The sequence below is a fragment of the Megascapheus bottae genome, chromosome 12 (assembly GCF_031878675.1).
Source record: "Megascapheus bottae isolate mThoBot1 chromosome 12, mThoBot2.hap1, whole genome shotgun sequence".
In the NCBI taxonomy this organism is placed as follows: Eukaryota; Metazoa; Chordata; class Mammalia; order Rodentia; family Geomyidae; genus Megascapheus; species Megascapheus bottae.
Genome location: NC_143520.1, coordinates 57,014,943 through 57,028,784, shown reverse-complemented (window position 1 = coordinate 57,028,784; position 13,842 = coordinate 57,014,943). Strand labels below are relative to the sequence as shown.

The 13,842-nt window shown below is 42.3% G+C and overlaps 2 protein-coding genes across 6 annotated transcripts in view; both read right to left on the bottom strand.

The window, feature by feature from the left end:
- Mre11 (MRE11 double strand break repair nuclease) overlaps positions 1–5,789 on the bottom strand; it is a 61,293-nt gene extending 55,504 nt beyond the window's left edge. Inside the window, exons 1-3 of one of the 2 annotated variants that reach the window (XM_090343035.1) lie at positions 5,734–5,789; positions 4,835–4,952; positions 2,841–2,973 (exon numbers count right to left, since the gene is read on the bottom strand). In XM_090343035.1, coding sequence (XP_090199161.1) covers positions 2,841–2,973; positions 4,835–4,854 — 153 coding nt within the window. In that variant the 5' untranslated portion in view covers positions 4,855–4,952; positions 5,734–5,789. The other variant, XM_090343033.1, reaches the window with a different exon arrangement.
- A 2,450-nt stretch (positions 5,790–8,239) lies between these two features.
- Positions 8,240–13,842, bottom strand: part of Iws1 (interacts with SUPT6H, CTD assembly factor 1) — a 42,222-nt gene continuing 36,619 nt past the window's right edge. For all 4 annotated transcript variants that reach the window (XM_090343028.1, XM_090343029.1, XM_090343030.1 and 1 more), the window contains one exon: positions 8,240–8,600. In XM_090343028.1, coding sequence (XP_090199154.1) covers positions 8,469–8,600 — 132 coding nt within the window. In that variant the 3' untranslated portion in view covers positions 8,240–8,468. The remainder of the gene's footprint in view (positions 8,601–13,842) is intronic.

Sequence of the window (13,842 nt, the reverse complement as noted above, 5' to 3'; positions counted from 1 at the left end):
CCTAGGTAAGAAAAGTCCATGAAACTTTTATCTCCAATTAACCAGCAAAAAGCCTGAAGTGAGGCTATGGCTTACATAGCAGAGCGCTAGCCTTAAACAAAAATAGTTGAGGGAGGGGTTGGGAGTTTGGCCTACTGGTAGAGCACTTACCTGGCATGCATGAAGATCCAGGTTCAATTACTTGGTACCAGGTACACAGAAAAAGCCAGAAGTGGTGCTGTGGTTCAAATTGTAGAGCTCTAGCCTTGAGAAAGCCCCAAGACAATGCCCAAGCCCAGAGTTCAATCCCCAGGGCAAAAAAAAAAAAAAAAAAAAGCTCAGGAAGGGGGCTGGCAGTATGGCCTAGCAGTAGTGGAGTAGTAGAGTGCTTGCCTGGCATGCATGAAGCCCTAGGTTTGGTTCCTTAGTACCACATACACAGGGAAAAAAAAAAGCCTGAAGTGACACTGTGGCTCAAGTGTTAGAAAGCCAGCCTTGAGCAAAAAGTGTCCCAGGACAGGGCCCAGGTCCCAAGTTAAAGCCCCAGGACTGGCAAAATAAATAGATAGACAGACAGACAGATAGACAGACAAAGAGAGAGAGAGAGAGAGAGAGAGAGAGAGAGAGAGAGAGAGAGAGAGAGAGAGAGAGAGAGAGAGAGGAAATAAACTCATTACTGTATATAAAAATTCATTCCACATCATTTTCTTTCCTGCCAGTCCTGGGGACTCAACTCAGGGCCTGAGCACTGACCTTGGCCTTTCCTCAAGGCTTGCACTCTACCACTTGAGCCACAGCATCACTTCCAGCTTTTCTATGTGATACCAAGGAATCGAACCCGGGTCTTTGTGCATGCTAGGCAAGCACTCTACCACTAGGTCAAACTCCTGGTCATGAGGCTTGAAATCTGGGCCTGGGTGCTATCCCTGACTCTTCAGCTCACCCTACCCCTGAAGCCAGAGCACCACTTCTTTCATGGTCTTCAGTACCCTTGTCTGGCTTGGAATTGCGATCCTCATATCTCAGCCCCTTGAGTAGCTAGGATTACAGGTGTGAGCCACCGAGCCATGCAAGACAATTTTTTTTTTTTGTATGTGGTACTGACAACTTACAAGGCTCCTACCATTTGAGCCACACCCTCAGTTTTATTAATAAGATCTTGTTAATTTTGCCTGGGCTGACCTCAAACCACAAACTTCCTACCTCTGCTTGCTTCATGAGTTGCTGGAACAAAGGTGTTACCATGCCCAGCTTGCTTCTGAGATAGGGTCTCATTAAGTTTTATGCAGCCTAACCTTAAACAGTGATCCTCCTATATCTGCCTCCCAAAAGCCAGGATTATACGTGTATGGCACTACCTGTGGCCCTCAATAATTGTTTCACCTATTTATTTCTACTATGGTACCATCATTCACACTCAAGACCCAATATACTTAGACATAATCCCTTTCCCCTCATCCTCAAGCCCTTAGAATTAATCCAAGTATGCCAAGCCTATTTTTATGGTATTTCTTCCATTCACTCCTTCACTGACATCCTGAATGCCATACTTTAAAAAAAAAAAAAAAAAGCCCCAATTAAGCCTCCATAATTCATGCAGCTGACAGAATTTTACTCAATTTTGTATGAATTCCACATTCTAGCATTTGAAGCCTTCCTTAATGTAGCTCATACCCTCAGCACACAAGGCATATAGGTGAACCAAATCTACCTGACCATCACCTAGCAAACCTCACATGCAGTCTTACATGAGTGCCTCATGTCCATGCTCTCTCAGTCCCAAAGTCTATCCTTCCTTCAAAAGTCTTATGGCTCTTAGTACATGTAACCCTGCATCTGAGCATACTGGATATAGCTCTCCCACTATGGTCTGTGTGCATTCTTTTTTTTTGGGGGGGGGGGGGAGGGAGGGTTATAGGGCTTGAACTCTGGGCCTGCGCGTTGTCCCTGAGCTCCTCAGCTCAAGGCTACTGCCTTACCCTTGAGCCACAGCCCCCTTTCCCCTTTTCTAGTGATTAACTGGAGATAAGAGTCTCTTAGCTTTGTACATTGTAGTGCCTGGGCTGACTCTGAACCACAATTCTCAGACCTCAGCCTCCGGAGTAGCCAGGATTATAGGCGTGAGTCACCAAGCCCCCAGCCTGTATATTCTTTAAATGCAAAATTGTGAGAATGGGCCAGGAGTTTGGCCTAGTGGTATAGTGCTTACCTAGCATGCACGAAGACTCAGGTTCAATTCCTCAATACCACATACACAGAAAAAGTCGGAAGTGGTACTGTGGCTCAAGAGGTGGAACTTTAGCCTTGAGAAAGCCCAAGGAGAGTGCTCAGGCCCTGAGTTCAAGCCCCAGGACTGGCAAAAAAAAAAAAAAAAAAAAATGAGAGTAATCTCATTTCAAGCAGAAGTTGCCATGGCTATTGCTATTATCAAACTTATTAAGCACTTCATAAGGAATTATAAACCTTAAGACTGCTTGCCAAAAGCTGGGTGCGATGGCTCATACTTGTAATCCTAGCTGCTCAGGAGGCTGAGATCTGAGGATCCTGATTCAAAGCCTGCCTAGGCACTAAAGTCTGTGAGACTCTTATCACTAATTAACAACCTGAAAACAGGAAGTGGCCCTATAGCTCAAGGGGAGCCTGAGCTCAAGAACTCAGGCCCAGAGTTTAAGTCCCATAACTGACAAGAAAAAAAAAAAAAAAAAAAACACGCTTGCCAAAGTAGTTCTTATACAACACACAAAATTAACAGTCAATGTGAGCATGTGAAAGAACCCTTAACAGAAAATATAACTTAGGAGAAAAAAGCATGTGGACTAAGAAAATATAGCAAAAATAATAGAAAGGTAAACCAAACTTACTTCATTTTCCTGGGCAAGTCTTAATATTTCATCAAGTGTAACAAATGTATCATGTCCTCTCACTGCATCTTTCTCCATAAATCCAAGATGAATATCCGTAGCAACTAAGATTTTAAATGTATTTTCATCATCACTGTAAAAAAGTTCAATTTTTTAAAATTCAACACTAAAAGTATTAACAGCACAGTATATTCAAACAAACAGTATATTCAAGCAAATTTGGAATCCAGCATAAATCACAGCAGTTATATAGAGTAAAATCATTTTTCTAGCCTTAAACTTGATCTAAAAATTGGAAGTATTAAGCAGATCTTTAACATCAGATACTTTTCCTGTTCATGAACTTAATATGACAAATGTGCATTAATTTTTAAAAAGGTCTGTAACTGCTCAAAAATTTACAGCCTTATTAAAACAAATATACATATTCTTATGTAATCCAGACCTTAAATCCTGCTGTTTTAATACTCCATTCTACCACCAAAAAAGGCTATTTCTAAAACTTGGTTTATCTGATTTTGTATTTTTCCAGGAAAATTAAAACCTTGAAAAACCTTCCCCTAAGTTTAAAAGTAGATTTTACACTAGTAAACTATTCAGACCCTTGCCTAACCTCTGATTGTCTCTGTACAAAATTAGGACTACATTAATAAATTTGACTAAGAAAATAAATTAAAATGTTTCAATTCAAATGAAATTCAGTAAAAGTACTTTTAAGTGAAGCAGTAATGTAAGTTATTAACACGTTTAATATAACTTATGGTTAAAAAGAGTTTTTTTTTTTCTTTTGTTTTGTTTTTTGTTGGTCATGAGGCTTGATCTCTGGGCTTGGGTGCTTGTCTCTGAGCTATTCAGCTAAAAGTTACTGGCATACTCCTGGAGCCACAGCACTACTTCCCTGGAGATGAGAGTCTCAAATTCTTTAGTGTCCAAGATGGCTTTGAACCAGGATCCTCAGATCTCAGCCTTCTGAGTAGCCTGCCCCCAGCTTTATGGTTAAGAACTTTAAGTTCTTTTCTTTTCTTTTGGGGGCAGTCTTTGGCCTTGAACTCAGGGCCTGAGCACTGTCCTTGGGCTTTCACAAGGCTAGAACTCTACCACTTGAGCTACAGCACCGCTTCCAGCTTTTTTCTATGTATGTGGTACCAAGGAATTGAACGCGTCTTCATGCATGCCAGCAAGCACTCTACCACTAGGCCGAACTCCCAGCCCCAAGCCATTAATATTTTAATTACACAAGTGAAGAAACGGAGACAGAACCTAAGGTTACAGAGAGAAAAATCTCAAGTTTTTTTCACCTAATTTTTACAGCTCTTTTATTTATTCTCATTTCATTGGAATTCATTTCCAATTCATTCTACTAGCCCAATTTACTCTAAAAATCTGCTTAAACAAAACTGATTTGGCCAGCAAAATTTCATAATGAAACTCAAGGCTGTGAAGATAGTAGCAATTCATGCCTACTATGTATGAGGTCCTGGGTTCAATCTGTACTAACACACACGCAAAAAAAATAAATCACTACAGGATTCTAAAATATGGCTACTTATCCCCTTAGTAAACATATAGTATGGATTTTTAAACACTGCAAATGTTCTTTGTGATGACTAACACTTCTGCTCATAGTTGTTATTTTTGTTTTCTAAATAAGTTTTTCTTTTAGGTGTACAAGCTCTTGAACTTGGGACCTTAGAGTTGACAGACAGGGGCTTCGGTACATGGACTACAGGTCCCAGTATAATTTTCTCTTAAGGTGTTCATAGACTTCAGATACTCAAAAAAGATTTCAGAAGCTGGGCCACGGGTAGTCTAGTGGTAGAGTACTGGCCTCCCATGCACGAAGCCCTAGGTTCGATTCCTTCATACCACATACACAGAAAAAGTCGGAAGTGGCAGAGCACTAGCCTTCAGCAAAGTGTTCGAAAACAGTGTCCAAGGCTCAAGACAAAAAAAAAAAAGAAAGAAAGAAAAGATTCCAGAAGTGACAGGCTTACAGTGGATCTGCAGGACTCATTTTTACAGCTGGTAGAGATCTTCTAGGACAGGTATCGCTCCAAAGTATTCTTGGGTTCCGTGTTCAAATGGGTCAAAAAAGTTACTTGATTTCAAGTTCTAAAATAAAAAGAATCATAATACATGTTTCTAAAGGTGTCATTTATACTGTATTTAATCAGCATGAGTTAGGCTGCAGGGTACAGTCTGCTTCTCGACAAGAAGACTGGCAATTCAGAAAGTATCATTATCATCCTTATGTTTTAACAGGCTAAGACTAAGAAAACACTGTATTTCCCGTGTCACTCCAATTTCAGTATGATTAAACTAGCTCTTATTCTCACTGTCCTTGCCTACTGGGAAATTAGTGTCATGTTAAATGACAAATAAGTCTCCGGTTCAACACACAATCCTGAATTCTGAGAAACGTTTGTTTCCTGCGCAAGCCTAAGTTTGGGTTTTTTGTTTGTTTAAGGTAAGGTAGGTATTAGAAAGAGAAGGGCCCTGTGTTTAAATCTACATGTGGTCCGCAGATCCACTGTGAATGCCGCTGCAGCGGCCACGCTTGGGAGCGCATCTGCCACCACGAGAGCAACCCCAGGCTCGCGGTGCCAGCTGTGCCCGCGAGGCCCGTCCCGGGCTGACGAACGCGCGCCAACCTTCAGGCTGAGAGGCGGACGGCAGGCCGGGCCCGCCCCTCCGCACCGCCCCCCCCTCCCCGCCCCGACTCGGCCCAGTCTCCTCACAGCGTCCCGACCTCTCCGAACTTCCGTCCCGTGCAGGAGCAAACCCAGGAGGCGGAGGACACCTACACCCGGGCGCTCCAAAGCCCACCACAAACACCCAAGGCTGCCCTCAGCCCTGGCAACGCGCGAGTATAGCTCAGGAAACCGAGACTCACAACCGCGCCAGCCAGTCCCCACGCGGGTTTAGTGACTGCTTCTCGCGAGACCTCTTTGAGGATACGCGCGCGCCTCGGGGCGCCGTGGATTTTCATTGGCTGTCTAACCCGGACGCGAAGGGGGCGGGGCATGAAGGAAGCTGCCGTGGGGGCGTGGCGAGAGGCGCCGTGGATTCTCATTGGCTGTCTAATCCGGTCGTGGAGGAGGCGGGCACAGAGAGGGGGGGAAGGGGAAGGGAAGGAACGCGGAAGCGCGCTGCACTTCGGTGGCTGTCGTTCCTTTGAGGTGGAAAGCGAGACTTCCTCCTGCACCATGCACCCGGTAGACCTGAGTTAACAAGTCAGGACGTCCACTAGGAAAGCGTCCTGAGTCCGGCCCCGCGTCCTCGCGCGGCTGTTTGGAACGACACCGGCGCAGTGAGCCGCCGGCCGCGGTATCCGGCGGCCTCCGCTCTTCAGTGTGTATGTGCAGGACCGTAATAGCCTTTTCGTTTGAATGAAGGAGTGTTAATCCACGGCCAGTAGTTTGCAGGGGTCTGGGCCTCTGCGCACGCACCTCTAACGTGGATGTTTGGAGCACCTTCCCGGCTGCACGTTTTCGGGTGCACGTGCCCAGTGGCACTGCCCCGGCGTTCACCAGTGTTTGTAAAAACGTTCCCAGACATCCCCAAACATCCCCCTGCTGTCGTCGAGTATCTCAAAGCTGAGGCCATCAGTTTGGCCAGTCACACGGTTGTTTTTTAGTATGCAAGTACATTTTAATTAAAGCATGTTTTAAATAGTTGTATTTGGTATTTCAGATGTCCATCTGTGTGTCAGGGACACTGCACCTGATTGTTTTTTGCTCTAGGCTAGTGCTCTACCATTTGAGCCTCTGCTCCACTTCTGGATTCTTGGTTAATTGGAGATGTCCTATGGACTTTACGACTTGGGCTGGCTTTGAACTAGGATCTTCAGATCTCAGCCTTCTGAGTAGCTAGAATTCCTACTGTGAGCCACCACAAGTGCTCAGCATCAGGCATCAGTATGTATTTTAAAATCAGGTAGCCATTGATTCTACTTTAGATCATTTTCTCCTATATTTTGTGTTTTGTTTTTTTTTTATGTGTAACTCGTGGGGCTTGAACTCTGGGCGCTGTCCCTGGGCTCTTCAGCTCAAAGCTACCACCCTACCCTTGGGCCTGGGCGTTTTCCTTGAGCTCTTCACCTCAAGCTACGGCTCTACCCCTTGAGCTCTACCCCTAAGCCAAGCCCCACTTTCCATTTTCTAGAGGTTAATTGTAGATAAGAGTCTCAGGTCCTTTTGTTGGGCTAGATTTGAAACTTGATCCTCAGATATCGGCCTCCTGAGTAGCTAGGATTACAGGTGTGAGCCACCACACCCAGCATTCTATATTTACAATCACAAGCATGCCGTGAATGGCAAAAGTATGCCAGTTTGAAAGTTTAGAATTTTGCCTTTTATATATGTATTTAGGTCGTTCTGTTAGGTCGTTCTGTTTTAAAATGCATATTCAAAAACATGCAATTAGATCTCTGCAGCACTGCAAGTCATTCAGCTGCTATAGGAAATGACTTTCAATTACATCTATAGGATTTCTCAATTTTTTTTTCCAGTTACTGAGAAAAACAAATTCAGATAATTTCCTTGTTATACCTTATTTCATCCCTGAGTTACTGAAGTTTTTTGTGTGTTTTTTTTTTGAGGTTTACATAGCCAAGGCTGGTCTCAAACTCAAACTCCCAATCCTTGTGTGTGCTGTGATTACAGATATGCCATAATGTTTGCCATTAAATTTGGATACTAAATGACCAGGTTAGTATTAGACTCCACAGATTTTGAGCTCAGGCCTCCTACCAGACTACCTACATTCAGATGCCAGCCCTAAACGAAGGTCCTGGACCAGCCAGCCACACTTCTGATTGGTTGTAAGCCTCTTGGCTCAGGAATTTGCTACCATGTCTCACAGAACTCAGAAAAGGAGGAGGTTCTCTTACAAAGCACTGTATTTAGTTGTGTATTTCTATTTCATTTTAAAGGCTACAAATGAGGCCACGCAGTCAAAGATACAAGTGAAATATAGGCACAAAGTACACAGAGCTCTTTTTTTTCCTTATTTGAAACTCTATATAGCCTAGGATGGCCTTGAACTCACAGTCCTCCTGCTTCAGCTTCTGGTGTGCTGGGGTTACAGCTGTACACTACCACACGTAGTTTGTTCAGTACTCAAACTGAGGTTTCATGATGCAGGCATGATTGATTAAAACAAACAGACCATGTGACAGGACTTCAGTCCCGATCAAATCGCAGACATAACAAGGACATTCTCATCACTCAGGAAAATAAAAGATTGAATTGTCACTAAAGACCAAGGTCAAATTCCTCATTATTGCACAGCCAGTAGAACTGAACTCAGGGTCACAATTGAATAGTAGCCATACAATTTCTTATTAAGGACCAGTTTTTGCTCCACAACCATCGCTAAGACAATGAAGAGACAGCTCACCAAAACCAGAATGAAATTTTATTGTGTAAAGTTTATAGAAGTATGACTAGTATTCTTCTGTACAAAGCACACAACAGTTTTAAATACAAATGAGAGAAATGGGAATCCTATGACAATGTTTGATACAAGCTGAACCATTTACAGACACACTAAAAAAATGTAAAATATCTTTCTCCAAAGAGTCCACTGTGCATGTTAGAGCAGACATGGGACACAGTTCAGGCAAGGTCATAATGGCATCTTATTGCCCTCGATGCTGATTTTCACTGCATGTGCAGATCTGCTTTTTTTCCTTATATCTGTGAATTTTCTCATCTGTTTATCCAGTCGACTGATACCTTTCTTAGAAGAGGCCTGAAACTAGTAGGGAAAAAAAAAGGAAAATCATTGAAATACATTCATCTAGTGTTGACTTTCATAATTTTATATCAAAGCATTAGAAGAGCTTCTAGCTCTAATATAAGCAAAATATGCTTTACTGATCTCAGGAAAAGAGTGAATATATAAGCAATGTTTCAAACAGCTATTATACTTAATAATGACTCCTTTGTTGTTGTCTATGCCTTTTAATTTTTCCACTTATGGAAATCTACTTAAGAGGAAATATTAAAACTACAATCTTCCCATATCCATAATTTACATTCTAATTAACTGTAAGCTCTCCCCTTCAAAGATCAATGTGGAACTGACCACCTGATAGACACTTTCAAACAGTGCAGGCATAAAAAAGTCTTCCAAAGGAAAAGTCATCTGTGAAAAAGTTTTAAGCATAATGAATGATAGGTAACCCTACATGCAAGAGTAGTAGTTTCAGATTTGGGCTGCCTCACCAGCCTGTAATCTTTGGCAAAAAAATGTGCCCTGCACTCCTACCAGGACTTTTCCCACTTACCTTTTATGTCTAATGGTGTACTTATTTCCTATTTTGAAGACCACATATAATGCAAAGATGTGGTTTCCAAGAAACCTAACTACGAAATTAACATTTCTGGGGCCAGGAGTTTGGCCTAGTGGTAGCATGCTTGCCTAGCATGCAAGAAAACCTGAGTTTGATTCCTTGGTACCACATACACAGAAAAGCCGGAAGTGGTGGTGTGACTCAAGTGGTAGAGTGCTATAGTCTTGAGAAAGCCCAAGGACAGAGGTCAGGCCCTGAGTTCAAGCCTGAGGACTGGCAAAAAATAAATTAATTAAAAAACTAATAAATTAACATTTCCAAAAAGGTTTTATAAATAGTAGAAAGGTACTGATGTCAAAGGTTAACATGATATCTTCTTGCTGACTGTGGTGCTAACAATTCAGGTGGTTAGAATGGTGATCAAATGTGGTATATGTATACACACAATGGAATTTTACTCATCCATTCAAAAGAAAGGTATTTTACCATTCAAAAGGAAATGCAAAGACTTGGAAAAAATTGTATTAGGTGAAATAAACCAGACCCAGGGAAACGCCTATAAATCTATTATGTAAATATATTGGGTGGTATGCAAGTGCTTATAAATTAATAAAGCACAATAGACTATGGAGAGCTCAAATAGTATAAATTTTTAGCAAGATTAGGGCAAAGCCCAACAAAATCAGGTCCAGAAAATGGATACATAAAAGGGGAAGGGGATTAGGGAGGAGGGATAAAATAATGGAGGAGGGAATGGGAGGAGAATGCAGTCAAGAATTCATGGTAAGCTTTGGGAGCATGGCTAATGGTAGAGTGCTTATCTAGCATGCACAAAGCCATGGGTTCAATTCCTTAGTGCTGCATACACAGAAAAAGCTGGAAGTGTGCTGTGGCTCAAGGGGTAGAGCACTAGCCTTGAGAAAGCCTAAAGACAGTGTTTAGGCCCTGAGTTCAAGCCCCAGGACTGGCCAAAAAAAAAGTCCATGAGACTCTTGCCTCCAGTTAACCACCAAAAAGCTGGAAGTGGAGCTACAGCTCAAGTGGTAGAACAAAAGCTGGAACCAGCTGCCAGTGGGCTCACACCTGTAATCCTAGCTATTCAGGAGGCTGAGATCTGAGGATCACAGTTCAAAAACATTCCAAAAGTAGAAACTCTTATCTTCAATAAACTACTAAAAAAAGTTGGAAGTAGAGTTGTGACTCAATTGGTAGAGCACTAGCCGTAAGAAAAAGAAGCTTAGAAATAGCACCCAGGCTCTGAGTTCAAGTCCTAGGACCAGGGGAAAAAAAGATTTTGCACTGATAAACTGCTTTGTTAAATGGTAACTCTTTTTTTTTTTTTTGCCAGTCCTGGGCTTGAGCTCAGGGCCTGAGCCCTGTCCTTGGACTTTCTCAAGGCTAGCACTCTACCACTTGAGCCTCAGCACCATTTCTGGCTTTTTGTCTATGTATGTGGTACCAAGGAATCGAACCCGGGTCTTTGTGCATGCTAGGCAAGCACTTTACCCACTAGGCCAAACTCCCGGCCCAAATGGTAACTCTTTTGTGTAAATACATAAAGATAATTTTTAATTTTAATTTTGCTAGTCTTGGGGCTTGAACTCAGGCCCTGAGCACTGTCTTTGAGCTTTCTCAAGGCTAAGGCTCTACCACTTGAGCTACAGCACCACTTCTGGGTTTTGTGTATGTAGTACTAAGGAATCAAACCCAGGGCTTCATACACATTAGGTAAGCACTCTACCACTAGGCCCAACTCCCAGCCAATTTTTAAATTTTTTTTATTAAAGAATGTATTAACATTTAAATTTTAATGTATTAGAAATATATTAAATTTTAATGCATGCACATAAAAATCCCCAAACAATCCAAGCTGTTAATATTAAGTTGTGGTGAGATTATAGGGTATAATAATTTTGTGTTTACATTTTTGTAAATTTATACAAAAACACACATTGCTTCTTCCATTTTAATGTTACTGTTAAAATGTACTTCATGGAACATGCACAATAGATAAAAATGCATTTAATAGATTAGAAACCACAGAGAATGAATTATATATTTATATAGTGATCATTTAAAAGTGAAGAATCTACATGGCTTAACATGCAGGAATGAGCCAAACTGACCACCATGATCTATCCATAGAAGCTCTAGCAAAAAAAAAGTCTTATTTTGGTGGCTTTAATACCAGGACACTATGAACATGCAGACCATTTGGGACGTAACAAGAGAGCTCTATTGAAGGACCCCTCTCACCTCACACTCTAAGGGGCTCTTATACCTTCTCCACTTATATGGAGGTAGGACAGAGCCAGCAACAGCAGCAGATGGGCATGCAGACCTACTGCATGCTCTGAAAGCAGACAAGTCTCTTAAATTTATTGCAGTTTCTTGGCCAAATTACACTTTCCAATTTCTAAAAATAAAAGTGTTACAGAAGATAGAGAGGAGATATACCAAAGAGAGATAGCAGCTATGAGAAAAAGAGTGCAATTAAAAAAAAAAATCAATGCATATGCTACAAAATTAAGAAAAATGAAGAAGGGTTGGGTGGAGAGGAATGGGTAAGAATGCCCAATGATACTGAGTGAGATGCATTGTATTATTAGTTCAGCGTGGTGGCTCACATCTGTACTAGCTACTCTGGAGGGTGAGATCTGAGGATAGTGGTTCAAAGCCAGCTGGGGCACTGAAGACCATGAGACTGATCACCAATTAATCACTAGAAAATGGGAAGTGGGGCTGTGGCTGGAAGGACAGGGTGGTAGCCTTGAGATGAAGAGCTCAGAGACAAGTCCCAGGCCCAGATTTCAAGCCCCATGACCCACTTACAAAAAAACAAAACAAAAACAAAAAAAAACGATGTTTTTTTTTTTTTTTTTTTGTGGGTCATGTGGCTTGAACTCGGCCTGGGCACTGTCCCTGAACTCTTCAGCGCAAGGCTACCAACCTACCCCTGCACCTAGGCACTGTCCCTGAGCTCTTCAGCTCAAAGCTACCTCCCTATTCTGGAACCAAGCCCCATTTCCTTTTCTATGGATTAATTGAAGATAACAGTCTCAGATCCTTTTGTGCCTAGGCTGGCTTTGAACCTTGATCCTCTGATCTCAGCCTCTACCAGAGCCGCGAGCCGCCACACCCCACTGCACTGTATTCACTCATTTGTACAACTACTTAAAGATAATGATGGGAGGGAGTGGGGGGAGAAAAAGATGGACAAAAACATTAGAAGAGGGTCCCTGGTAAGTACAGAGACAACACCCTGTGTCAGCTTAAAGAAGTTACAGAAGATGAATCTTCGCCCATCAACTCCCCTTAAGATGAAGGGACCAGAGTCATTTTTGGAAAGTGAGACAGGATTAATTAGAGGTATGGGAAAGAGTAGTAACAGCTGTGCAAGAGTGGAGACTGCACTTGTGGGGAGTGGCAATGGCTACAGGTTCAAGTCTTCTATACCTGTCTAGAGAAAAAGGAAATCTGGTTACTATTCACCCAAGTCAGGCCTTAGGTTAAGCTTCTTTAACCAGTTTGCGCAGAAATTTGCAGGCAACCCAGCAGGAGGTGTGACATTCCATTGGAGTTCCTGAGAAATGAGGCTGCTGCCACATATTCTGTCCTGCCTGAATCTACCACCACTCCACAGCCGTTTCCTGAGAGGACTGGAAAAACTCTTGGTGATGGGACATTCTGTGCTAAAACTCAAAGTCCCCTAGGTGTTTGCAGCCATTATGGTGACTCTGGATGGGTAAAGGGAATTTTCCATCCAGTACTGAACAGCCTAGATGTGGGAGATACTAAATGGGTATGAGGACTATGGATCTCCCAGAGGACCCGTAATCCCCACCCGAAGGATACGCACCTGCAGTTGAAGATATTGCCTAAAACCTCGCCCCTCACTTATTTTAAGGTTTAGGGAGGATATGTTGGGAACATTCTCCCCCTCCCTGAATTCTTAGCGTAAGAATGTGCCTGCATAGTTCCTTGCCCTAAGGGCAACATTTTGTAATTAGGTCACTAAGCAACTCAAGCCTGCTTGTATTGATATGCAAACATCCTACCATCGGACCTCCTACCCTGAGCAGTGTCCCAACCCCCCTCTTGCCTTTCCTGAAGAGGCATATAAACCCCTGTGTGAAAAATAAAATTCGCAGCTTAATCAAAAAAAAAAAAAAACAAAACCAAAACAAAACATTAGAAGGGGTAACAAGGTTAGAGAAGTAATGTACCCACTACCTGACAAATGTAACTGTAACCCCTCTGTTACCCTGACAATAAAATACAAAAAAAAAAAAACTGCAAAAAAAAGATAATGAAAAAACTTTTTTTGTTTGTTTGTTTTTTTGCCAGTCCTGGGCTTGAGCTCAGGGCCTGAGCACTGTCCTTGGACTTTCTCAAGGCTTGAGCTCTACCACCTAAGCCTCAGCACCACTTCCGGCTTTTTTTTTTTTGCTATGTATGTGGGGTACTGAGGAATCGAACCCGGGTCTTCATGCATGCTAGGCAAGCACTCTACCACCAGGCCAAACTCCCAGCCCAATAAAAAACTTTTACATTATAAATAGATAATTTTTTAAAGGGAAGTAACAAAGAAATATGGATATGGTACAAACAAAAAAGTAGAGAGCTGGGTGTGGTGGCTCATGCCTATAATCCTAGCTACTTAGGAGGCTGAGATTTGAGGATCACAGTTAAAGCCATCCCTGG